The sequence below is a fragment of the Marmota flaviventris genome, chromosome 3, assembly GCF_047511675.1.
Source record: "Marmota flaviventris isolate mMarFla1 chromosome 3, mMarFla1.hap1, whole genome shotgun sequence".
Taxonomy (NCBI): Eukaryota; Metazoa; Chordata; class Mammalia; order Rodentia; family Sciuridae; genus Marmota; species Marmota flaviventris.
In genome coordinates, this window is record NC_092500.1 from 64,792,714 (window position 1) to 64,818,031 (window position 25,318).

The following is a 25,318-nucleotide window of genomic DNA, read 5'->3' on the forward strand; positions in this document are numbered from 1 at the left end:
GTGGGAACGAGGTCTGGATGGGGGGCAGAGGCCCAGGGTGGCAATGCAATTTGGCAAGCAAGAACCCCTCAGGACTTCTGATGGTCCCAGTGGGGGCACAGACCCCTCCATCTCTGACCATCTCCAGGAGACATGCCTCTCTCTGATTAAGGGTGGTATGTCAGGTCCAGGGAGGACACACAGAAACAGCTACCAAGCTACCAGGTCACCAGGCCATCAGGCCAGGAAGGAAGAGGCTAGACCAGAGAGCGGGCGATGCCCTGGAAGTGGATGCATGGGGAAGGCAGGAAAAGCACCAGCTGGTGAACCTTCTACTGTCCCACGGAGACTCCATGGGGTCAAATGTTTTCTTCTCATTCTCCTTCCTGTTGAATATGAAAGAGGCCAAAGGAGCCCGAGAAGTGAGGAAGAAGGAATGGGAAACTGGAGACCAAGGCGGCAGAGAAGTGTTCTCACAGCCCTGGGCCCCGAAGCGGGCTGTCTCGGCTATGAGCACCCTGTACTGCAGCCACCCAGGGCTCTGCCTAGGATGACCTTCCCACAACCTGGCTTTTCATCCACAATTTACAAATGAGGACAAAATCAAGTAACCAGCCCAAGGTCGCAAGAGAAGTGAGCAGCCAAGATGTCTTGAACCCAATCGAACTTTCCCAAAGCCAAGGACTCTGGCCTTGACTATCTCTTCCTCCAGCCCTGAGACAGAGGGGTGCACTTAGCAGGTCCTCAGTAATGAGCGAAGACAGGAAGGAAGGGAGAAAGATAAACCAGGGAGGCTCTTTGGCAGCTAGAAAAAATAATATAAATAATAAAGGTGCTGTTTTCTGATGCCAGGCTGGCATGGTGCCCAGGACAGCTGCCCTACACTAGGGAGCTCTGGCAGCGCTTGCCTCATCTTTTCCAGAAGTATGTGAGCCCAGTTACGTCAGCCCTCAGGTATGCATGAGCTCGGTGGTGACAGTGTCTGTCTCTCTCTCTCTCTCTCTCTCTCTCTCTCTCTCTCTCTCTCTCCTCCCCCCTTCCTATTAAACCTTCTTCATGCTGCTTCCCCAATCTCAACCCAGCCAGCCAGCCTGCCCCCCTCCCCAGGCCAGGTCCTGCTCCCTTGGCCGGGACCAGCCCTCTCAGCCAGGCAGATCCCGGGCTGGGGAGAGAGCGCGTGGTGGTGGCGGGGGAGGAGCAAGAGCAACACGTCATCTAACAGGTTGGTCGGGCTGAAGGCGTCCCGCCCTCCCGCAGGTAATGAGCACTGTGCGACAGGTGTTTGCACCTCAGTCCCCAGCCTGCCCTGGCTGCGACAGGAGGCAGCCGCCTGCCACCCTCCTCCACCCCGAGGCTCACTCGCTCATCCCTGGGCCCTCCAGCTCCCAGGCCGGGGGGCCACCATGGCCTGCCAGTCCTGCGTGGTTGGTTTCAGCAGCCTCAGCGGCTGTGAGGAGACCCCAGCGGGCAGCCCCCGGCCTGGAACGTCAGGATGGGGCAGCTGCGGGCCCCCTGTGCCAGGCTTCAGCTCCCGAAGCCTCACAGGCTGCTGGCCAGCTGGCACCATCCCGAAGGTGACCGTGAACCCCAGCCTGCTGGTGCCCCTGGACCTCAAAGTGGACCCAGCCATCCAGCAGCAGAAGAACCAGGAGAAGGAGGAGATGAAGGTCCTCAATGACAAATTTGCCTCCCTGATTGGCAAGGTGAGCAGAAGTAGGAGGGGGTACCAAGAGCCAAGGACCGCCAGGCCTGGGCAGGAGGCGGAGCTCTATTTCCCCGAGTTGGACATCATGCCCCGCCCCTGCCCCCAGCCAATGGGGAGGCAGCATTGCTAACGCGGCGCGCTAACTCTGAGCAGGGACAAAGGGAGGGAGGTCCTGGTCCATCCCGGAGTCAGGGGGCAAAGGGACTTCAGGATGGCCTCTGACGATGTCTAGATAAGAACATGCTCGTGGCCTGGGGTCATCCTTCCCCCGTAGCAAACTAGAGAGAAGCCCTGAGCTTGACCAAGGGAATGCCTCTTCCCTGGGAGGCTCGTGGAGGCGTGGTCTGCAGTCCTCCAGGCAAGTGGACCGTGGAAATGACCTCCGAAGGTCCTACTCTTGTCCATCCCTCAAGCTTCTGGGCCTGCGGCATCTCTCTCAACGCAACTCTGCTTAGCTTCCCCAATCAGAAGAGATGGCAGGGGTGTGTGGTTCTGTCGGAAGGAGGCTGCTGCTGGGGCCACGCGGGAGGGGAGATGCAGCTTGGGTAGTCAGGAGATAGGAATGCAGGAACGGATGCCTCGGGTCAGAAGTAGGCAGCCAGCAGGCAGCCAACTGGGTAGAAGGGGCCAGTCCCCCATACCACTCTCCCCATTTCCTAGACCCCACCGTCCATAGCTGGTTTAGGTCCTCATACCCATCTCTGCCCCCAGAGCAAAGGAGTTCCTCAGGAAATCTTGTTTACCTCCCAAATCTGCTATTACTCATCTCCAAGAAACTTCTGACCAGTCCTCCCAACTCTGTTCTCTCCTGCACTGCCCAAGAATAACCATCACAATATCCACAGCTGCACTGATGCCCTATGCGCTGGGCATTGTGCTGGGTGCTTTACATATGCATCTCTATTTCCCCCAACAACCCTCTAAAAGAAGATCATATTATGCCCATTTCACAGATGAGGAAAACTATCTCCCTGATCCTCCCAGAAAAAAAAAAAAAACAGCCTTTTGCTTCAGCTCAGACCTTTCCCTCATCGTGGTTCTGACTCTGTGTTCCTCTGCACAGGCCAGTTGTCTCCATGAGATGGGAGCTTGCAGAGAGGGGCGCGGGGAAAACAGTAGCATGCATGGAACATCTGCTAGTGCGAGGCCCTCAGTGGGTACTTGGCAATGCAGCGACATTGAACCCACACAGCAGTGGCTGTTATTTCCCCAACTGATAGATGAGGAAATTAAGGGAAGGTCAAGTACCTGACCCAAGGTCAAGCAACCAGCAAGTGGTATGGTTTAGATTTGAATGCAGGTTGATGAGACAGAACCAGGGGTCTCTGAGATGGGAATCCTGTCTTCCTCCATTCATGTTCCTATAGCAGAGGTTTTTGGTCCACATCTGGATGCCCAGAGTGGGGTCAGTGGAGGGGAAAGAGCCATCCACCAAGGCAAAACCTCCCTTCCCACACCCCTGGGTACACAGAGCCCCTGCTGCTGGCTGACTTTCCTCAGAGAGCCTCTGCCCTGGGGAGGAGGCAGGTCTCTGTTAATCCCTTAAAAGGAATGCTTAGCTGACTATGTAATTTGGCTCTGTTGGGTGGCTTTTCTCCCTCAAAAGTCTTTTCTCCCTCCAGTGCCAGTGCTGAGGTCACCCTGTGCCTCTGCATGGGGACAGGGTGAGAGCAAATGAGTGTAGGCATCAGGAGGGGCCCTTAGGGCCAGGGCAATGCCCTCGGAGATCTTTAGCAGAAACAGAGCCTCCCAACCCTCAAGGGTTAGGAGATGGGGTGTCCTTCCTGCAGGATGAAGGGAGATAGAGGTGCCAGGTTTGGGGTCCCTGGTTGCTGGGACTCTGCCCTAGGGAGCCCTAGTAATGGCTGGGAGGGCTCCCGCAGATGCAGCAGTGATTGAGAGAGGGAAATGTGGAGCACCATAGTAGGTGTAAATCCTGGCCCCACCCCACGTTACTTAACCTCTCTGTGCCTCAATGCACTTCAGTGGAATGGGCTTGTCCACCAAATGGGATAATTTTCGAGAAGCAGTTAGAACACACTTGACACATGGCAAGTGCTTTATAACTGTTTAATTCTAAAATTCAAATAAAATGGGCCTAGCCCAGAGAGCTCCTAGAACTCACTCCCTGGAGAACAGAGGAGGGAGGGCCCCTCCTGAGATGCTGTGATCAGTGAAAGGGTGAGGGCTCCGAGCCAAGAGATGGGAAAGGGACACCCACTCCACACCCCTTCCAGTCCCTCTGAGGCATAGAGAGAGACCAGAGTGCTGCAGGAGTAGGGGGTCAGGTAGACTTCCAGGTGTTGGCAGAGAAGCCCCGAAGCAGTGTTGTTTCTTCCCTTTGTTAGCTGTGTTTCCTTGGGTAAGCCACTTACCCTCTCTGTGCTTTGTATTCCATGGCTCGATACTGTTCTGCTCTCCAGGTAGCCCTGAGCTCCTGCCAGTGGAGGGACTAGCAAGTCCCATCACGAGATGAGGAGCTGAGAGGTAGCAACAAGAGGAGTGAGGGAGAGAGGGCAGCGTCCACACCCAGCAGGGGCTGCTGCTGGGCCTCATAGCTCTACACATGCGCAAGAGAGGCAGAGTAGACAAGAGAAGGACTGTCTGAGGCTGGGGGAAGGAGGCCACGGAGAGCAGTGGTGAAATGCCTGGACCCAGTGGAAAGGGGACCATATCTTCCCCTGGCCTAGGTGACCACGGGAAGTCCCTGGAGTCATCCCCCGTCTGAATGCAGAACAGAGACCAGCACTCCGGGGCTCCTTGGCTGAAGGCAGGGAACTTGATGCCCTCCCCAGAGGAGTAGGACCTGCCTCCCCCAGGGGCGCTGCCCCATGGGCTTGGGGACCAGAAGCCCCCTAGGTGGTCCTCCCCCACGGCAGTCCCCAGCACCAGCAGGAGCTCCAGCTTAGGCTGCTCAGTTCCCCCTAGAGAACATCTCTCCCCACAGCCTGTGCCCTGGGTTTCCTTGTCCACCAAATGGGGCGGCAGGGGGCTGAGCTGTGGCTCAGTGGTGAGCGCTCGCCTAGCATGTGTGAGGCCCTGGGTTCAATCGTCGGCACCACATATAAATAAATAAAATAAAGGTATTGTGTCCATCTACCATTGAAAATATTTTTTAAAAAAATGGGGAGGCAGATGGGACAGACATTGGCTCTCCAAGCTCCTATGTGATCTAAAGGCGGGGGCTCAGCCAGAGCAGAGAGGAGGATGAGAGCGCAGGGCGTGGAAAGACTGGCACCTCTTAGGGTGCTCTGGAGGCCTTTGTTCCTAAAGGGAGGAGCCTTTCTGTAGAGAGGGTTCTGGGTGGGAGGTGAGATTCCAGCCCCACCCACTGAAACAACAAGAGACTCTCCCAAGGGCAGTGGGAGACAGAAGGCTACCCCTAATCCCCTAAGACCACAAGTGCCCTCAGGCTGGACTGGCCAGCCACACTCTCTCTCTCAGCAGACCAGAGGTGAAGCACAGAGCACTGGGGTTAGACTAAGGGAAGAACTTCCTGGTGTGAAGGTTTTCTATTGTTCGTGGGTGGAGGAAGGAACCTCACATCTCTCTTCCCACCCCACCCTCAGTGTCAACATGGTACTCTTGCTTGTCAAAACGGAGGGAAGGTGGGGTGAGCAGATACCTCCCCCCCAGCGCGTCCTCTCACACACACAAAGCAGGGCAGAACCCTCTTGACCTCCATCCCTACTGAACCTGTTTAGCTATAGCTACAGCGTGCAGTCGGCTTGAGCAGAACCTACCAGTACAGATGGGAGCTAGGCAGCTCTCAAATGCCATCTCTCAGTCCTCCTGCAGCTGTTACCTGCTGTGAAGTTCAAAGGGGGCTTGCCAAGGTCATCCAAGCTTGCCAAGGTCATCCAGGCCTCTCAGGGAGAAACAGGAAACCTGGGGATGTACATAGGGTGACCAGAGAGGAGGCAAAGGGAGCCCCCAAAGGTCCAGGTGGGCAGCAGCCAGTAGTGGGGCCTGTCGGGAAAGGTTGGCCCTCAGTCACTCTGTGACCGGGACAAGTCACCCCCTGTAAAGTAAGAATACAGATCAGCTGAGCCGAAAGGCTGCTGGCAGATCGCCCTGCCAGGCCAGCCGCTCCAGCAGGGGTGGGAGGGACCCAGCTGCTTGCCTGTGTTCATACAGAGCGTCACTGTCCCACCAGTCACCGTGTCCTCATGACAAAACACAGCCCACCATCCAGGAGCATCCCTCCCACCACAGTGGCCTACCCAGGTCCTGGGACGATCCCAGGCTGACAGGTGACCAGGACAGAGGAGAAGCAGATAAACTGAGGTCCTGCTGGAGGTAGGGGGCTTCCTGCAGGTGGACTGCCGGGAGCACCCACGGGGAGGAGGGGCGCAGGCAGGGCTGGGGCTGTGGGCAGGAGAATGCCAAGACCGGCTGAGCCCAGAGAGGGCAGCAGGGCAAAGAAGAGGTCAGAGGAAGCCCCAGGCCAGGCTGGGCTGGACCAGGGGAGGGACTCTGACAGCCTGCTGGTGGCCCGGCTATGGGTCATGGGGCACAGGAGCCCCTGTAGGAGTCCTTGGGGTCTTCATCCTCAAGACCAACCGGGCTGGAACTGGAGGCAGAAGCCAGCCCAGGAGGTCCCTCTCGGGCACTCGCTCCCCCTCCCTCATCTAAGCGGCCCTGCCCTAGGAAGCCTCTGCTAATTGGCTCCACCTCGATTCTCTCTTATCTCAGCATCTGTAGCTGGAACAATCAGTCACTGGAGGTGCCGCTCTGAATGCTCCAGCAGCCCGAGTGGATGCCTGCGGCAGATGAACCACCACTTCCTCCTCGAGAAGCCCCCCTGGGGCCCACGGGCACCCCAGATGCGCCCCGCCCTAGCCCGCTCTTCTCTCTCCTGTCCTCCCAGGTACAAGCTCTGGAACAGCGCAACCAGCTGCTGGAGACCCGCTGGAGCTTCCTGCAGGGCCAGGACTCGGGCACCTTTGACCTGGGGCACCACTACGAGGCGTACCAGGGGCGGCTGCAGGAGGAGCTGCGCAAAGTGAGCCAGGAGCGGGGACAGCTAGAGGCCAACCTGCTGCAGGTGCTGGAGAAGGTGGAGGAGTTTCGCATCAGGTAGGTCCCGGCGCACCCTAGGGAAGCCATGGGCAGGGACTGAGGGTGGGGACCAAGCCCTACTCAAGTGGGATGGTCCCAAGCCAGAGAAAGGGGAAAGAAAGTTAGGAGACATTCATACTGATGGAGGGCCTCAGGCGTGCCAGGTGCCATTATAAATACTAGGGATGCAGCAGTGACCCTGCATGAGCCTTACAGCAAGGCCATTCTTGCGCTGGATCACAGCTGGACCCTGTGCTTTCTGGTCCCTGGATACTACCACCACCCACAGCCCTGGACTGAGCAGCCCCCACGTGCACCTTGCAAACTCGCTTGCCTGGGCCCCCACACCAAACCGAGGCGGGACATGACATCACCAGGAGAAGGACAGCTGACTTTCTGCTTGGGTGTGGCTTTGGATTTTGATCTCAGTAGGATGGAAAAAAAAAATGAGGGGGAGCAGCCAGGCACAGGCAGGAAACAGAAAGGTGGGTTTTATTTTAATTAAAATGCAATCCCCTACAGGTCACTCTTGCCAGGCATCAAGGTGGCCCCAGAATGGGGGAAGTAAAGAAAACACAGTTCCCACCTGCAAGATGTTTTGGCAACCTAGTGAGACAGACAGACAGGCCAACCCACAGTGGGTGGGCGGTACTTCCCAATGGTTGTGGCCCAGTCCTGGCCTTTAGACCCTGTGGGCCATTAATCCCCTCCCCCACCCTCATGAGCTGTGTGACCTTGAGCAAGTGGCTTAATGCCTGAACCTCAGTTTCCTCCTCTGTGAAATGGGAATGATGGTGGCTGATTGCAACCTGAGGCCGGGCAGAGGCGGACAAGAGGTCAGGGTAGTGTGTGGAAATAATGAGGGCAGCTTTCCATGCCCTTGAAGTCTGAGGTCCCCAGCTCAGAGCTTGATATGGGTTTGCTGAACTGAACTGGCCTAGAGCCAGTTTCTGCCTGTGGTCTAGGAGGACAGAATCGGCACTTGGGTGACTTAGTGGACAGGTGACCCACTCTGACCAGATCAAGGGCAGGGCTTTAGGAACAAGGAGGCTGAGGCAGAGCAAGAGGCTATGTTCCTGTACCCCTAAACTTGGGTCTTATCTCTTTCTGAGGTCCCCCCAGTCAAGGTGAGGGAAGGATGGAGTCTGGCTGGACCCCCATCTCCCTCCCTCCAGCGCAGTCCAGCCCTAAGTCCTGTCAATTGGTGGCCAGGCCTGCATCCTCTGGAGCAGCCATCCTGGCAGGACTAGGGGGGAGGCAGCCTGTCCAGGAAGCCAGGAATCCGGGCTGTGGTCCAGCTTGCCCACAGCCCCTGGAGCTTTACCCTCCCAGGCATCTGATGGCCCATTCTGAACTGTCCAACTGCCCAACATCTGGTCATGGAGCCATGGCAGTTTCCAGAATCCACCACCCATTTCACTGGTCCCTAGTAGGTCTCTGACCTTCAAAGGATCAGAGAACGGCAGAGCTGGATGGGGGTGTTGGGTCCTCCTTTTATAAGGAAGCAAACAGAGGCCCAGAGAGGTCAGGGTTTGTCCTCAGGCACGTGGCCGCACATGCTAAGCCTACAACTCTGCTTGCCACGCACAAGGCTCTCCCAGCAGCCCAGCCAGATGGTGTCTGTGGGAGCACGGTGGAGCTGGGAGTCCTGTACCAACACCACCCGTTCGTTGTTTTCATCTGGCTTAGCCCCTGCCTGGGCCCCTGCCTTGTTTCCATCCGCCTGCTGTCTGACTTACAGTTTAGGCTCAGGGCTTCTTCTTGTTCCCTCTCTGGACAGGGAACCCACTTCAGTAGGCAGAGGAGAAAACTGGGTCTGATGGCATGGTTCCTGGGTCTGCAGGCCAGAGCCAGGGAGCTTCAGCGTAGCTGTGCAGAGCCTGGGGCCTCCAGGAGGCAGGCGACGCCAGGTGGAGCCCTAGCAGGGAGGGGCTGTGCCCAGCCTCTCTAGGCGATGTGCCCAGCCTCTCCAGGCGATGAGATCAGCCTTGCTCCCAGAAATAAACAAGTTACCGGGGAGAGGGGTGCAGGTGTGACGAGCCTGAGAACGGGTTTGGTAGCTGGCAGACTGGTAGAGAAATAGGGTGAAATTGGGGATAAGGTATCACCTAAGCCTCTGTGGGGAGAGAGACTTTCAAGGGCCTGGAGGTAGCAGAGACCCCAAGGATTGGCTCATCTAACTTTTCTATTTGCTAAGGACAAAGCCAAGGCCCAGCAAGGGGAAGCGACTTGCCCAAGCCCACACAGTAAGTGACTCAGGGACACCGCCTACAGTTGTGCAAGCTGGTTGATGACAAGAGCAGGCCATTGAGGGGCTGAGATCAGTTGAGCATCAGGCCGTGAGAGCTGAGGTGGGTCACACACCCCCTGAGGAAGGGGCTCTTTCTAATTCACACAAAGACTGGGGATGACCCAGCGGTAGCCTCAGGGGGACTAGGAACTAGCCTCAGACAGGAACCCAGTATCTGGCCTCAGCCCAGTGCACCTGCTGTGCCAGCAGCCTCCCCTGGCCAGGCCATGGAGGGCCAGGGCAAGCCCAGCCTGGGCAACAGGCCATGAGGAGTCTCCTCGGGTTCCCATACTTCCTGTGTCCTTCTCTGCCAAGATAGTCACTACATTCCCCTATATATGTTCTCCAGGGTCCTTGGTGGCCTCTATTGGCAGATCTGCAAGGAATGGCCTGGAAATACCCATTACCTCCCCACTCCTCCAGCAAGGACATCTTCAAGGGGGTGGGAGGTGGATGGGACCCAGTGCTCCCAGTCCAAGGCCTAAGGTCCCCTCCTAAGGTTTTTCAAGGGACATAGTTAACAAATAAGTCAGCAGGCTCCAAGCAATAGGAATTACTTCATGGGACAGGTAAAGGTCAGAGGGTGGATGATGGGGACCTCTGGTGGGGAGGAAGGAAAGCTGTACAGAGGGCAGAAAGGGCAGAGAGGGGTGAGAGACCTGGGCCCCCCAAGACTGCTGTCCCCCATATCCTGCCCCTAGGCAGGCAGGACTTTGCTACTCAGAAAGGATGGGGGAGGGCTCAGCACCCCCAGGCTTTAGAGGTCCTCGAACTCCCCCTTATTTCAGGGGGGAAGCCCATTCAAGTTAGCCCATCCCTGATGATCTGCCAGAGGTCTGCAGAGCCACTCTGGCTCCACAGTGAGGCTTCTAGAGGCTTCTGAGGATGGGAGAGACCAAGGCAGAGGGGCCAAGCCTTGGAGTTTCCTGAGTGCCAGGCTCGGCTGGGAACACTGTGTCCTAACCTTTTGGGTCTTCACAACATCTCCATTATCATGACTAAGGCACACACAGTAGCCTACCCAAGGCCACACAGCAAGTCATCAGGGAAGCCAGGACTTGAGCCCCTGCTTAGCCAGCACACCCAGCCCTTCTCTGAGCCTGTTTCTTCATCTGTCAAATGGGACCCATAGGGGGCTGGGGATGTAGCTCAGTTGGTAGAGTGCTTGCCCTGCATGCACAGGGCCTGGGTTCATTCCCTAGCACCAAAAAAAAAAATGACCCATAGGACCTCCCAAGCTGGGGCTCTGAGGGTCATAGGGGAGGCTGTAGCGGGCACCCAGCACAGGAGGGAGGTGGTCCGCGGCACCAGTCACACCTGTCTCTCGTCGGGGTGCTTGTGGACCTTTGTTATCCTGGCCCACCTCTCTGCCCAGCCCCTGTGACCTGCATCCTACAGCTTCTCACAGATTCTTGGAAGCTAAGGCATGGCCAGGGACAGCCTGTGCACCCAGCACCCTGAGATCCAGAGACCTAAGTGCCCTGTGGGTCCTCACCACCCTGAGGTCCACTCTCCTCAGCTCCCGGGTGGCTGGTGAACAGGAAGGCATGGCGGTGTGGCAGGTCCAGTCAGCAGTCACAGGCCATGGACAACACCCTCCTGGCTATGAGGTCAGGGACTGGGGCAGGTGGCAGGTGGCTGAACTGAGAGATGCCCCTGATTCAGGCTTTCCCTAGAGGGGAGGGAAGATGGAAGAAGCAACATAATCCTGTGTATGCTAGGGCCATGAGGGGCTGGGGTAAGAAGTCTGATGTCAGCAGATACTACCAACCCAGATGGCCAAGACAAACATCTTGACTGGAGGAAGGGGGTCAGGTCAGGAGGTCAGGGATGGAAGAATCCTGTCCCCTGGAGCAACAGGATTTTTTGGGGGGTGGGGGTTACTGGGGATTGAATTCAGGGGCACTCGACCCTGAGCCACATCCCCAGGGTCTCAGTGAGTTGCTTAGTGCCTTGCTTTTGCTGAAGCTGGCTTTGAACTTGTGATCCTCCTGCCTCAGCCTCCAAAACTGATGGGATTATAGGCATGTGCCACCACACTCATTTGCAATGTGATTCTTGTTGCCAACATCAGGTGGCCTTGACAGAGAAGAGAGCTCTGGTGCTGTCAGCCACTGCACAGACACCCCTAGACGAGGAAGCTGCCAAGTGGGGGTGGGGGAGTTCCTTGTCCAAAAATACCCTCTCCCCATCCTCCCTTTGGAGGGAACATGATGGCGTTCCCACAGAGGGAAGAAGGGTGGGGCTGCAGGGAGGGAGCAGAGGTGGGAGAGAGGGAGCTGTGAGCAGGAGCCTGGGGACGACTCCACCTGAAGCACAGCTTGTCTGAACCTGAGATTCTCAGGGCAGGAGAAAGGGCTACAGTCAGGAGAGGCTTCCTGGAGGAGGTGATCATGCAGCAGAACCAGGAAGGGACAGGAGCTAGTGGGAAAAAACTGAGTAGTCCCAGGAAGGTGGGGACATGTCACAGAAGACACCCAGAGGATGGGCTGCTTTTCTAATTGGCACAGGCACTGAGTAGGGTGAGGCCCTGAGCCCCATCCAAAGGGAATTAACCAACCCCAAGCTCTCGCCACATTCAGTTAAGCAGTTCCTCCCTCCCCACCACCCCCTCGCAGGTATGAGGACGAGATCTCCAAGCGTACAGACCTGGAGTTCACCTTTGTCCAGCTGAAGAAGGTAGCCTGCCCAGCCCGCCCCAGGGCTCCTTCCTCAAGGGCCCCCACCCTCTTTCCCTCAGAATCACCTCTGTGCCCAAAGCCCTCCAGGGCTTAAGTCCCAGGACCCAGGGACAGACAGAGAGATACTCTAGTCCCCACCTGGCCCCTTGACCCAAGCTCTGAGCCAGATCTCCTCTGGGAATCACCCCCCCACACTCTCACCCAGGAAGCTAAGTTCCCCGACCCAGTCCTGCCTGGAACCCAAGCACCTCTCCATCTCTCACCGCTGCTCCCAACCCCAGGACCTGGACGCTGAGTGTCTTCGACGGACTGAACTGGAAACCAAGTTAAAAGGCCTACAGAGCTTCGTGGAGCTGATGAGAACCATCTATGAACAGGTGAGTGAGAAGGGGCCCACATCCTGCCGAGCTAAGAGCTGAGTGCCGCGGGCAAGGGGTGCAGGGAATGGGAGGACATCCAGAGGTAGGGAGCCTCCAAGAGCCGTGAGGTCCAACCACAGACAACAATGTCCCATGCCCCTTCATGTCCTGATGTCAATCGTCCTACATGTCCCCTTGCCACTCATTTCATGGAACATGGGTAGGTGCCCAAAGCCCCTCTCTCAGGGAGAACCTTATTTCCATGTGTGCCGGAGTGTCAAAGGTATGGGGACCGGATGCTTCGGGCAAAGATCAGGAGGCTGGCCTCAATCCAGGGCCCTCAAATAACATTTCCGCTTGGACTGCTCTCTCTTTAATCCCTGCAGCCTAAACCACAAGGACCCCCAGTTCTAGCTTTGTTGGGTTTGCATTTCACCCTTCCCCCTTTGGGGCTAAACAGGGAGGACTCACAGTTGGCTTCTGCCAGAACAAAGATGATCCAACCAGTGCAGACAAAGGAGCCTCTAGAATACATTCTCATTTGTCTCCTGAGTCCTCAGCTAAGCCTGAGTGGACAGTGGTCCAGCAAGGCCCCTGGTGCTGCCAGTCCAGTCATCAGATGGCCCTGCTGCCAGCTCCCCAATGCTGCCCTTCCTCTGCCCAGAGCCTGCAGGGTTCCTCTTCTCCAGCTCCCCTCTTTCAGGGGTCTGAGTTATAGAGGTGACACTTCTGCACCAAACAGGCCCTTCCACGAGTGTCTTTGGTTGAGCTAAGAGTGGGCAGAATTACTGCTGGGGTTGACAGGGCTCTGCAGCCTGGGTGCCACACATTACTGATGCAAGCTGTGGCACCGAAGTTAAGATCAGAGCAGAGATCAAGGTCACCACCACAATCAGAATGTTCTGCTGTGGACCCCATGGGCTGCTGGCCACAGCTTCATGGCCTTATCCTGTGGACAGGGAAGTGAGACCTTGTATCTGTACATGGGCCCGGTTCCTTTCCAGCAGGCTCCATGCCCCCTGGGGCCTCTGTGGGACTGAGACCTGTTTGTTCCCATGGCACATGGCACAGCAGAGAAAACCATCTCCATTGGGAGCAGCAGGAAGGTAGCCCTTGCAGGCCCACCCATACCAGCAGCTCTGCAAGTGTCCTATCCAGCGGAGCCCTGCCTAGCCACAGCAAGCCCTGTGGGACTGAGCAGGGCTCCCACCAGCTGGCTTGAGAAGTTGGCTGAGAGCCCCTCTGCCCAAACTCTGCCAGCTGGTGCAGGCCTGGCAGACATCAGCCAGCATTTCCAAATTTTTGCTCAACCCTGCTCTTAGCAAGCTCCATGTTCAAGCCCTAAGCAAGGCCCTGATCCTGACTCAGCCTTGCTTACCACTTCTGTAACTGTGAGCGTCCTGTTTCTCCTCTCTGTGCCTCAGGATCCTCATCTGCAAAATGGAAGAGTAACAGAGCAGTAGTGGAGTTGTGCTGCAGGCTAAGCCCACTTGTCCGTTAGACAAGCATTTGTGGCATGCCGACTGGGCGCCAGCATTACCCCCACAACCTGAGCAAGACAGGGAGGTCCCTCCTCACCAGGAGGGCTCCACCTAGGTCAGAGGAGACAGGTGACATGCAAAAGAACAAATCCCTGAGGGAGATCACTCAGGAGGGCATTAAGGGCAGGTTGCCAAGAAGCTGGTGACCCAACAGTGCTGGGGAAGAGGACCTTCAGAGCCGTGGCCAGGGGCCCTCTCTGAGGAGGTACAATCAAGCCAAGACCCAATGGCAGGAAGGTCCACACCAGTGGAAGAGCTGTGCGAAGTCTCTAAGGCAGGAGTGAGCTCGTGACTAAAGGGAGAGAAGGAAGTCACTGTGGTCACAGCAGAAGGGCAGAGTGGGAGCCAGGAGTCAGGGAGAACCAGCAGGTGGCCTCATCCAGGGCCTTGGACTCTGAGACAGAGTTTGGCTTTATCTGAGTGTGATGGGCACTGGGGTGGGGCAGTGCAGGGGGTTGGGTGCCGTTTGTACTGTGAGAAGACTGCTGTGGAGCAGGGACTGCAGTGAAGGTGACCATGAATCACAGCTGCCCCTCAGTGTCCTCAGGGAATTGGTTCCAGGATCCAGGCACATCCCCAGCCCCTGGACACTCCATTCTTCATATAACACGGCATAACATCTGCACATAACCAACACATCCTTCCGTAGCCTTCCACTCCTGGATTGCTTAGGATACCTAATGCCATGTCAATGCTGTGTCAATAGTAATTGCTCCGCTATATTGTTTTAGAGAATAATGGCCAGGAAAAAAAGTCTGTACCTGTTCAATTTTTCCATCCGTGGTTGGTCGAATCCTTAGATGTGGAACCCGTGGATAGAGAGGGGCAACTGTATAGCAGTTATTGTCACTTTGGGAAGCAGAAAGGTAGCGAGTTGACTTTGGGGTACAAGTTCTGTGTTTCCTTCCCTTTTCCACTTGAGTGTGAGGAGAAAAACACCAACCATTTGCCAAAAAGATCCCTCACCCCAGTGGGTCTCTAGACAGCACTAACAGAACTAGAATAGGATCCATATCTAAGTTTTCTAGTAGCCACATTTTTTTAAAAAAGAAACAAAAAATTTTTAATAGTATTTCAACCCAATATAGCCAAAGTATGATTATTTCAATCTGTAATCAATATAAAAAATAGTGGGCTATCTTATATCCTTTGTCTCATACTAAATATTCAACATCTGGTGCATTTTTTACAATTATAGTCTATCTATAGTCTATCTATAGTCTATCTCAGTTTATACTAGCCACATTCCAATGCTCAGCACCACCTATGACAGGCTGGACGGAGCAAGTCTAAGCACAGGCACGTGCCAGCTACAGAGAAACATGGCAGCACCCGAGTATCCCCAGAAGGCCGGCCACTCTAGTTTATATCAGATCAGAAAAGCATTGCTGTCCAGGCCCATCCCATACCCCAGAAAGCAGCCTTCCCCTCCCCCAACACAGGGACACCTGCAAAACCCTTCCCAGCCCAGGGCAGGACCCCATGACATGATCTGCTCAAGGCCTCATCTGCACACCGCAGCCTTCTCTGCACCCTTCTGCCCCTCCCCTCCAAGGATAAGAGCTGGCAGGGTGAGAGGACCCTGGGCTGGCAGAAGTCCACATTCTGCTCAGCTCTGGCAGAACATTCCAGCTCCCTTGTGCACTGGGGACTTGGATCCATCCAGCATGATCACTGCCTGCCCCACCCATGAGCTATGGTTCCAGAGAGATTAACTGTGGAATCTGTGGACAACCTCCTGCAGCCAGGCTCCCCTCCCAGCAGGTAGATCCCTGCAGAAGGAACAGTACTGTCTAAATGGCATGGGCAGGGTGGCCACTCCAGGCATAGGCTGCTTTGCCCCTGGACCTGTCGTTCAGCTCCGTCACCTTTACCAGTTACAGCAATAGACTCTGTAGCTGCTATTTATTGAGCACCTACTACAGCCCAGGTATTGTGTTCTGAGCTTTCCCAACTTAATCTCAGTTAATCCTTTCCAGCATGTCTGAATGAGGGCTAATGATTAAGTAAGTACGGATTTTAGAGCGGCTTGGACTTGAATCCTGGCAGAGTAAACATGGCAGGTGAATCAGACCAGATTGTCTTAATCTCACTCTCTGCCTCAACGTCTCCATTATTAAAATAGGAAGAAGAATAGCACTACCCCTCCAGGCTGTCATAAGGATTTATTTTTTAATAGATCCTAAAGAACTTAGAACAGTGGCTGCAGATGGCAAACATTTAATAAACGTTAACTGGTTTCAGTTCTATAATTATACCCATTTCACAGACAAGAAAAACTGAGACTCAGAGAGGTTTAAATACTTGACCAGGGTTACCTAATTAATAAAAGGTGGTAGTATTTAGAGTCCAGTGTGCTTAAGTGCTACATTTTGCTAATCAGCACTAAGTTACCCCATGAGTGTCACCATCTAGCCTGCAGTGGGATACCCTCTGAGGGTGGTCACATACACACAGTAGTCTCCTCAGGCCCTAACCTGTACCTTGGCCTAATTCTTGCCAACTTTGTGGTGCTGGGAGCCCATCCCAAGGTGGCACTTTCATACCACACAGGCAAGCATTGTTATTTCCTCTGCTCTTGGCAGGGACCAGCATGTCCGGACGGGTCTGCAGATATTCTGACTCCATTTCCTACTTCCGTTTACCACATTCCTGCCAAGCCTGCCTCTTTCCAGAAAGGCTCTGAGGCTGTTCTATCAGCTGTGATTTGCAGATCCCTTCTCCGTGACAGGGCAGTCCCCTAAAGCATCTCTTGGAAGTGGCCCGGCTGTTTTTTGTTTGTTTATTTAAACATTTATTTTTTAGTTGTGGGTGGACACATACCTTTATTTTATTTTTATGTGGTGCTGAGAATCGAACCCAGTGCCTCACACATGCTAGGCAAGCTCTCTACCTCTGAACCACCAACCCAGTCCTGTGACCTGGCCACATCAAAAGGCAAATTGGTCCTGGTCTGGAAGTGCTGCTGGGGCTCTATCCAGGATCCCCTGCTCACTGACCTTCACTATGCTTCTACCAAGGAACCCATAGCTACATCTCCCAGTCTGCCCTTAGCCATGCCTGCCAACATGATGGTTCCATGTCAGAAGTGTTGGGGGATAGCTGGGCCCAATGGTTTATACCTGGAGTCCCAGCTACTCAGGAGACTGAGGCAGGAGAATCACTTAGGCCCAGGAGTTCAAGGTACCCTGGGCAACATAGTGAGGCCCCATCTCAAAAAAACAAGAACAAAAAGGACATGTTGTATAATGACTGGGCAGTCGAGGGGCACCATGGGTCTGCAGTGACTTTCAGCCTTGTTCTGGGCTGGCCCCTCAGCATTTCCAGAGGGCTCTGGAGACTGGAAGGAGATGAAAATATTGTCATGTTTTAGGGCCAGCTTCCTCAGTCAGAGGGGGAGCGGGCAGTGAGCCTCTGGTGGGACTCCAGAGTCACAGCAACACCTTTCACAGGCTGGGCCCATTTTCAAAGAGGTCAGGCGATGGCGAGGGCAGACTGGCCCACTTCTAGCCTCACCCTGCCCCTCCCCATCCTCTCATGCGTTCAAGAACCCTTGCCAGACGTGGGGTCCCAGAGGTGAACTTGGCTCTGCCCAGTTCCCAGGGAGCTTCTCACCCAGTGAGGACCGGGGTAGGGGTGTGCAGAACTGCTTGCCACAGAGCATGGTGACAAAACAGCAAGCAGAGGGACCTACCTCAGCTGCCAGTCTGGAGCACAGCTTCCCGGGCCTTTTCCCCATCAGCCAGGAGGAGGGTGTCCCAGCCAGGGAGAGAGCAATTGGGCAGATGGTGGGTAGACAGGGAATAAGGCCTCTAGACCCACCAGCCCCTCCCTGGCCCTCTCCTCGGCTCAGAGAGGAGCATTTTACATAGGTGGGCCGAGGGCAGTGAGCTGGGGAGAGGGTCTTTTTCAATTACCTCTCCAGGGAGACTGGAAGGGAACAGCCTCACTCTCCATTGCCTCTGGGGACGAAGGGACTGTGGGTGGCTAAGGGGCCTCGTGCCCTCCCCACCAGCCCTGAGCCCTCCACATCTGTGCCCTGCCAGGAGATGAAGGACCTGGCAGCCCAAGTGAAGGATGTGTCAGTGACCGTTGGCATGGACAGTCGCTGCCACATCGACCTGAGCGGCATCGTGGAGGAGGTGAAGGCCCAGTATGACGCCATCGCAGCCCGCAGCCTGGAGGAGGCCGAGGCGTACTCACGCAGCCAGGTTTGGGGCTGACCACGTGGGGCGGGATGGCTCCCTCTGGACCCTAGGAAGGGCCGTTCTAGAGACGGCTGAGATCATTTTCAGCTCCGGATCCTGAGGTTCTCTGACAGCGCAGTGGGGACATGTGGGGCAGGCAGTGGGTGGGCGTTTCACAGCAGGAGCTGGGTACCTGCCAGGCCCTGAGGAGTGGCTAGGAGGGAAGGCCATGGTCTGTGGCCTCCTGGAGGTCATTGGTGGTGCTGTCCCCCAGCAGCACCAGGCCAGAGGCAGGGACAGCTGTTGGGGTTCACCAAGAGTGGCCCAGCAGAGGCCACCCAGAGGCACATGGTGGGGCAGGAGGGAGTCAGGCATGAAGTAGGGCTGCAGAGGAGGACTGAGAGATGGGGATGAGGATGAGGGGTGCTGGGAGGGCCACAGTGAACGACCCCTCACGTGACTTCCTCTATCCCCTTCCAGCTGGAAGAGCAAGCCGCCCGCTCGGCAGAGTTTGGGAACAGCCTCCAGAGCAGCCGCTGCGAGATCGCTGATCTCAATGTGCGCATCCAGAAGCTCCGGTCCCAGATCCTCTCGGTCAAGAGTCACGTGAGTAGCTGCAGGACCCCTGCGGGTGGGAGCAGGGAGGAAAGCAGGAGACACATAGTCACACGCACACACGCTCAGTACATGCAAGACCTGACTGAGTGACCCTGAGCAGGTCGCCTCTGTGCCTCTGTGGTTTCCCAGCCTGCTATATGGGAGAGGAGCGCAACCTGAGTGCACACCCAGGGCCCACCTCTAGATCCCTCACCAACCAATCAGAGAGAAGGGATTGGAAGCCTAAGTCCCAGCTTCTAACCAGGATAAGCCATCAGAGCAAGTGCCACCCTGTAGGCAGCTCTTCTGACCCTAGAAGAGGGCCTTTTTAGCTCTCACTGAACACCCTCTTGTTGCATTGCAAGCGCTACCACACCCAGAAATGACCTTGCTTAGCCCCACACACAGACATGCAGGCCACTGAGGACAGAGGTGACTCCCGGCCCCGGCCAGCTCCCTCCCTCCCTCCATGCCCACCAACTCCCTCCCTCTGTCCTGTGTGCAGTGCCTGAAACTGGAAGAGAACATCAAGGCAGCCGAGGAGCAGGGGGAGCTGGCCTTTCAGGACGCCAAGGCCAAGCTGGCCCAACTGGAGGCTGCCCTGCAGCAGGCCAAGCAGGACATGGCGCGGCAGCTGCGCGAGTACCAGGAGCTCATGAACACCAAGCTGGCCCTGGACATTGAGATCGCCACCTACCGCAAGCTGGTGGAGGGCGAGGAGAGCCGGTGAGGACAGGGCTGGAGAGAGGGAGGGCTGAGGGAGGCCCAGGCCAGGCAGAGCCAGCCTCCCCTCCAGCAGGACACACTGAGCCTGGCAAGCCTGGGTTCCAGACCAGCTTGAGCTAGTTACTGGGATCTCAGTCCAATTAATTAAATTCTCAACTTTCTCATCTGAAAACTGGGCTGATGGTAAACATGGGTCACCTGCAGTAGGGAGGGTTAACGTGAGGATGCCTGCAAATGCCTGTCAACAAGTGCTCGGGAAGATTAGCCATGTATACAGAAGAAAGAGGGGACAAGCAAAGAGAGCCGGCAGGCCAGGATCATACCATAGGGCAAATCCAAGGCTGCAAGTGACAACCAAGAATCCCCTCCACTTACCAGTCCCCAGGTCCCCAATCCCAAGAGAACTAAAGCCACATCTCCCTTCACATACCCCCATGTCCTCCCACACAGAATGGACTTGCCCTCAGCCACCGTGGTCAGTGCTGTGCAGTCCAGGCCTAGAGTTGGTGAGTCCACCTGCCCCAAGAACCCATGGTAGGGAGGCACAGGGTGCAGGGAATCATGACCCTAAAGGCATTGTTTAAGTGGCTCCCAAACCTCCAGCCCCTCCCCTCCCCCACCCCTTGTGTCCCATATAGCTGCCTCCAAGTCATTCCACTCCAAGGGCTCCTTCCGGAAGAAGAAGAACCGCAGAGGGCCTGTGATCAAAATCACTGAGATGTCAGAGAAGTACCTCTCCCAGGAGTCTGAGGCCTCAGATTAAGACAGCTGGACCCCAGGAGTCTCAGGACACTCCCACTGCAGCAGGTGGGACTTAAGCTGGACTCAAGAAAGCAGCTTGGAGCCTCCAGGTTGGAAGGGGAGATGAGACCAGGATGCTGAACGGAAAGGAGAAGGGTTCCAGCCAGAGGCGGCCTTCTCGAGGGTTGCCGGGGTGGAGGGGAGCATCCCCAGCTCCACGCCCTGCCAGTGTCTCACAGTCCCCCTTCCCACCTTCTGGCCACAGGTTTTCCTGGCTGGGTAAACTGGAACTTGGGGTCAGTTTGTGTCCTCCTCCTTGCTCTTCTGAGGCTCCCGCTGCAGTGCAGGGCTCAGACTCAGGTGCTTCAAGTCCCTTGTCCAGTGCTTGCCCCCAACTCCTCTCTCCAGCCTTGCCTTGCCTTGCCGCCATCTCAGAACAGAGGCTGCTGCCCTCACCGCCAGCCCAGGCTCTGGGCTGAGCTGAGAGGGCCACTCAGGCCCTATCCTGTATCTGGAGTCCCTGCGGAGGTGGGATGCTGAGGACCCCCTGGCTCTCCTGCACTTGGGCTCCCCAGACACCTGACAGTATTAGGGAGTGGAGGGAGGAGGCCCTGGGGGTCAGAGGCCTGAACCTTTTCTCTCTGGTCCCTCCCAGGAGATCATAGGCAGAACTCCCCCACCCCGATCCCCAGCCAGCTCCAGAAGCTCTGCTGGCCTTGGCCAGCTCCCTGGGAGCAGAAGCCAGATGGCAGTCTGACCTGAGGCAGGAGAACTAGACCCTCTCTTCACCTCCCTGTCATTCCAGGGCTCCCCACAGGGTCTGGGATCTGAGTTCTCTGCCCCCAGCCCAGTTCTCTCCCACCTCAACCCCTGGCTCTGGTGCAAAGGCCCTGGAGACCCGTAGCCCCACCCCTGCCATGACTCATTTCCCAGGAATCCCACTTCTCAGGGTCCCTGTTCTCTCCACTCCCCTCTGGACTGGCCCTCCCCTCTTTTGCATTCGCTGAGGAACCCAGGACACCACACACCTGTGGGCTTCTAGCTCTTTCATTTTTCCCCCCCCTGGACCCTTCTTCCCCCCATGCCCACTCTGCCTGCCTCCAGCAGGCCATGAAGGAGGTACAATCCAGGCAGGTCTGGGAGCCTCTCGGAGTCCTTGAGGTCAGGCTAGGGTGCCCCAGTGACAGTCTTAAAAGCTCCACCAAAAAGAAAAACGTGCAGCCCACAACATCTGGGGTGGGCAGGAGCAGCCCGGTTTCTTTCTCTTGGCCTCACCTTTAGGGTTTGCAGGGGACCCTGCCAGCTGCAGCTTCCCACTTCACAAGCCACCTTCTCTCCTCCCCTCCTCTACTCACCCTCACCTCACCTCCTCTTCTAGCCTGTCTCTCCTCTCATCTCCCAGGACAGGGTGCCTTAGGGCCTCAGCCCCTCCTAGGCCTCAAGGTCCTCCAGGCCTGTGGGGGGCGCTGATGGTCTTCCAAGCCTGGTCAGCAGGAACTCAGCTATATGTACTCATCCCTGAAGTCCCCAAAGAGGGTGCTCGCTGCTGCTTTCTCTCGGGCTATTTATTGGTTTCCAAGGGAGCAAATCCTCAGTGGGGATATGAGATATACGAAATATATATTATTTTTTCATAACTTATGTAGCTTTTAACTTATTGCTTCCCTTCCTGTTTCTGCATGAGCAGTGCTGTATGTACTCTCTGGATTTTAGATAAACATATCCCAGCCACCCCACCCGACTGGCTGACAAGCTTGGGCCAATGCCCCCTCTCCCTGCCAAGGGATGAATAAAGTGTTGAGATTTGTCCATTGATAAAGGCTTGTGTCTGTTTTTAATCTCTCCCCTGGGCTAGGTCAGGCACTGGTCAGTCAGGCTGACCGTGGGATTTATGAATTCTCCAATTACAGAGAAAGGGGTCCAGGGTCCTAGCTATACCTTCAGACTTGCACATGAAAAAGTCCCCTGCCCCACCAGATTACAAGGGGACTGAAATAATGTTGATCCACACTCTCAGCACCTCTTGGTTTGTCCAGGCACACGGAGGCCACCTCAGCAAGCACAGATGGGGGTTCCCCAAGTGGCAGGGTTCTTCTTCCAGTACTTCTGCCCAACCATAGCATTGGCACCATCCAGAATATATTCCAATAGATACAGGCCTAATCCCGCCAATCCAATGCCAGATAAACAAATAAGGATCAAAGACCTTCTCAGAGCCCAGCTCTATGCTTGGACACCAAGAGTGCCATCCACCCCTCCACTCCAGGGAACCCACGGTCAGGGTTAGCAATAAAACAGCAACTCAAGAGAGCCAACCCAGATTTTCTCACCAAGTGCAGAAGTGGGTGCTGTGGAAGGTGAGAAGAGAGGTGCTGGCCCCTGCCGGCCCACCCACTCGCTGGCCCGAGATCTCAGGCAAGTGCAACCTGAGTTTCCTCATTGGTATCATGATGCACACACCTCTCCTGTGTCTCTCAGGGTATCTGGGGATCTGATGAGATAGCTGTGGTCTTTCCTATCAGGAATGCCACATCTCTCACTGCTAGCACTCTGACCTATAATAGCTTAACCAATAAAAAGGATCATTAGTGATGTCATTGCTAGTACAGCAGAGGTTAAGAATGACAGACAGTGACTGGAGTTGTGGCTCAGCGGTCAAGTGCTCGCCCAGCATGTGTGAGGCCCTGGGTTCAATCCCCAGCACCACATAAAAATAAACAAATAAAATACAGGTATTGTGTTTAAAAAAAAAAGAATGACAGACAACTGGCCAGATGCAATGGCACATATCTGTAATCCCAATGGCTCCGGAGGCTGAGGCAAGAGGATCACAAGTTCAAAGCCAGCCTTAGCAACTTAGCAAGGCCCTAAACAACTCAGTGAGACCCTGTCTCTAAATTTAAAAAAAAAAAAAAAAAAAAAATTTAAAGGGCTGGGGATGTGGCTCAGTGGTTAAAAGCCCTTGGGTTTAATCCCCAGTGCCAAAAAATCAGAATGACAGACAGCTTACTGGTCAAACACAGCAAGCAGACTCATGTGGCCTTACCAAGAAGGTAAGAGACTCAAGTTGATCCCTTCCCCTGAGGACATCAAGGAACAAACCCTGCTCTCAAGATGCAGGACAGACTGACAGATAGCTACACACTCATCCCAGAGGAGCTGAGACAATCTTCTCATTTTATCTTTGTTTTCTATTTTATTAATTTTCAAATACATATTGGAATTTCTGAATCTGAATATGACAGTTATATTCAAAACTTACATATCTTACTTCCCTCCTTCTGTTTTATTTTGTTGTTGTTTTGGTACCAGGGATTGAACCCAGGAGCACTCAATCACTGAGCCACATCCCCAGTCCTTTTTTATGTTTTATTTGGGGACAGGGTCTCACTAAATTGCTTATATCCCCATTAAGTGGCTGAGGCTGGATTTGAACTTGTGATCCTCCTGTCACAGCCTCCCAAGCCACTGGGATTACAGGTGTGCACCACCGCATCCAGCCCTCCTTCTACTTTCTTTATTATTTTTTTTTTCATTTTGCAACTTCTTAAGTTGAATGTTTTAATTTTCCATCTTTTCCCTTTTCCAATATGAAATTCTTAAAGATGATAAATTTCCCTATATATACCATTTTGGCCACTTCCTGACATTCTAATTCACAGCATTTTTATTATATAGTTTAAATTATGTTATTATTTGACTTCCAAGTTCTTCAGAAATGTCTGACCCACACACAGGTCATTCATTTCACAAACACTTATTGAACATGTACTGTCTGTGCCCGGCCCTGCTCTTGATCCTCGGGAGCACATTTAAATCAGCCAACACTTATCCCCACATCCTTGACTCCCTACCCCTCTACTTCAGCAGGGCTCCAGTCCTTTGTGCTTCCTTGTCCCCAGACGACTTTAAACTGCTTGAGAGCAGGGATCATGTCCCACTGCATCCCCAGGGATTCCAGACCCAGAGTAGGTGCTCAATAAATGTAATGAGTGAAGAGATGAATAAACGACATCTCTCCCCAGCTGAGATCTCCTGGCCTACAAGTCCCATGAAGGCGAGGGCACTGTGACCTATAATGCCCTTGTTGAGCTTCAGGTCCCCGGTTCTGATACAGCACCAGGCACACTGAAGGAGCACAGTAGGCATGCACAGCACGAATGAGCTAATGGGAGCAAATGACAACTTCCCTACCCAAACAAGGAAAGCGTCCTGCCCCTTGCCAGCTAGTGGGTCCAGAGCATCCCCTGAAAGGCAGTCTGTCCCCCACCTTGGGCAGGCTTCTCTCTTCCCGCCTCTTTCTTCCCATTCCTGCCCTCCCAGGTCATCGAGACACCTGGCCCTCCTCTGCTATAATTAAAGTGAGCCCCTATCTGGGTTTGATTCTTCTCTGTTAGCTGACACCCAGAGAAGCCAAGCACTGTAACTTTGGTCACCCAGCAGGAGAATGAAATAACTTGGTTGCCTGGAACTATTTTTTACCTGCCAACTTCCTGCCATGGAAGCATGAAAAATGACCAACCCCAAGAGCTGGAGAGGTACAGACTCAAATACAAAGGGTGGGCAGAGGTGAGCAGGGACCCAGCTGGAATCCCCAGGCTCAGCGTGGCAGAGGGGAGCTCAGAGGTTTGGGCCAGGTCTGGGGAGTCAGGGCAGTGCCCTGGCAGCTCCAGAGGAAACTTCCACCAAGGGGGCCCAGGGCCAGCGTCCATGGCAGGCCCTGCATGCTGAGGTTTGGCCTCACAACCTCCCCTCCTGCCCCTCCTTCGGTCCTGATTAGACCCATGGGGTGTTTGGAAAGCTCTGGGCCTGAAGAGGGAGATTAGAGAGGGTAAACTTAAACAGAAACAGACCAAACACGATCCCTGGGCAGAGAACCAGACCTCACCCTGGGCCTGCAGAGCAGCTGGGGGAAGTCAAAGAGGGCTTCCTGGAGGCGGGGAGGAGGCCACTTGGAAGAAGTGATATGAAGACCAGCAAAGGCCAGGGAACAGACTTGCTCAGCCTCCAGCCTGGGCTGCCAGTCACTAGACAGAAGCAGGGGAATTGAGAATGAGGAAAACCACAGGAACACAGGTTGTAATGTGGGTACCCCGAGGCCCCCATCAGAATATAAGCCAGTTGGCACCAACTGCGTTGTATTCAGCAGCACACCTGGTGACGCATGCAGGGCACCAAGCAAGGGGTCAGCACTTGCTAAGTGCTGGATACATGAAGGAAGGCATGACCACCAGGGATGGCGGCATGGAGGGGCCCAAGATGAACCCATCATGGAGGAGGTTTTGAGCACCTACTACGTGCTGCACACTCAAGCACCATGGGGAGGAAGGAGGGAATAAAGGTAAAATGGGGTTCTTGCCCTCAAGAGACTCTGGCAGGATCCCATTTTCCCCTGTTTTGCCTCAGTCTCCTGTGTGGTGGGCAGCCGTGCATTTGCTGTGGGGCTGCCGG

At 55.1% G+C, this 25,318-nt stretch overlaps 1 protein-coding gene across 2 annotated transcripts; it reads left to right on the forward strand.

Moving 5' to 3' along the window:
• Window positions 1-1,382: 1,382 nt before the first annotated feature.
• On the forward strand, window positions 1,383-19,889 carry Krt80 (keratin 80). 2 transcript variants are annotated; one of them, XM_027950057.2, is made up of 9 exons: window positions 1,383-1,682; window positions 6,555-6,763; window positions 11,654-11,714; window positions 11,998-12,093; window positions 17,663-17,827; window positions 18,284-18,409; window positions 18,906-19,126; window positions 19,577-19,632; window positions 19,765-19,889. In XM_027950057.2, the coding sequence occupies exons 1-9, from the start codon at window positions 1,383-1,385 to the stop codon at window positions 19,887-19,889; spliced, it is 1,359 nt and encodes a 452-aa protein (XP_027805858.2). The 2 variants fall into 2 exon arrangements, with proteins under 2 accessions (XP_027805858.2, XP_027805859.2); XM_027950058.2 differs by lacking the exon at window positions 19,765-19,889 and adding an exon at window positions 19,730-19,764.
• The last annotated feature ends 5,429 nt before the right edge of the window (window positions 19,890-25,318 follow it).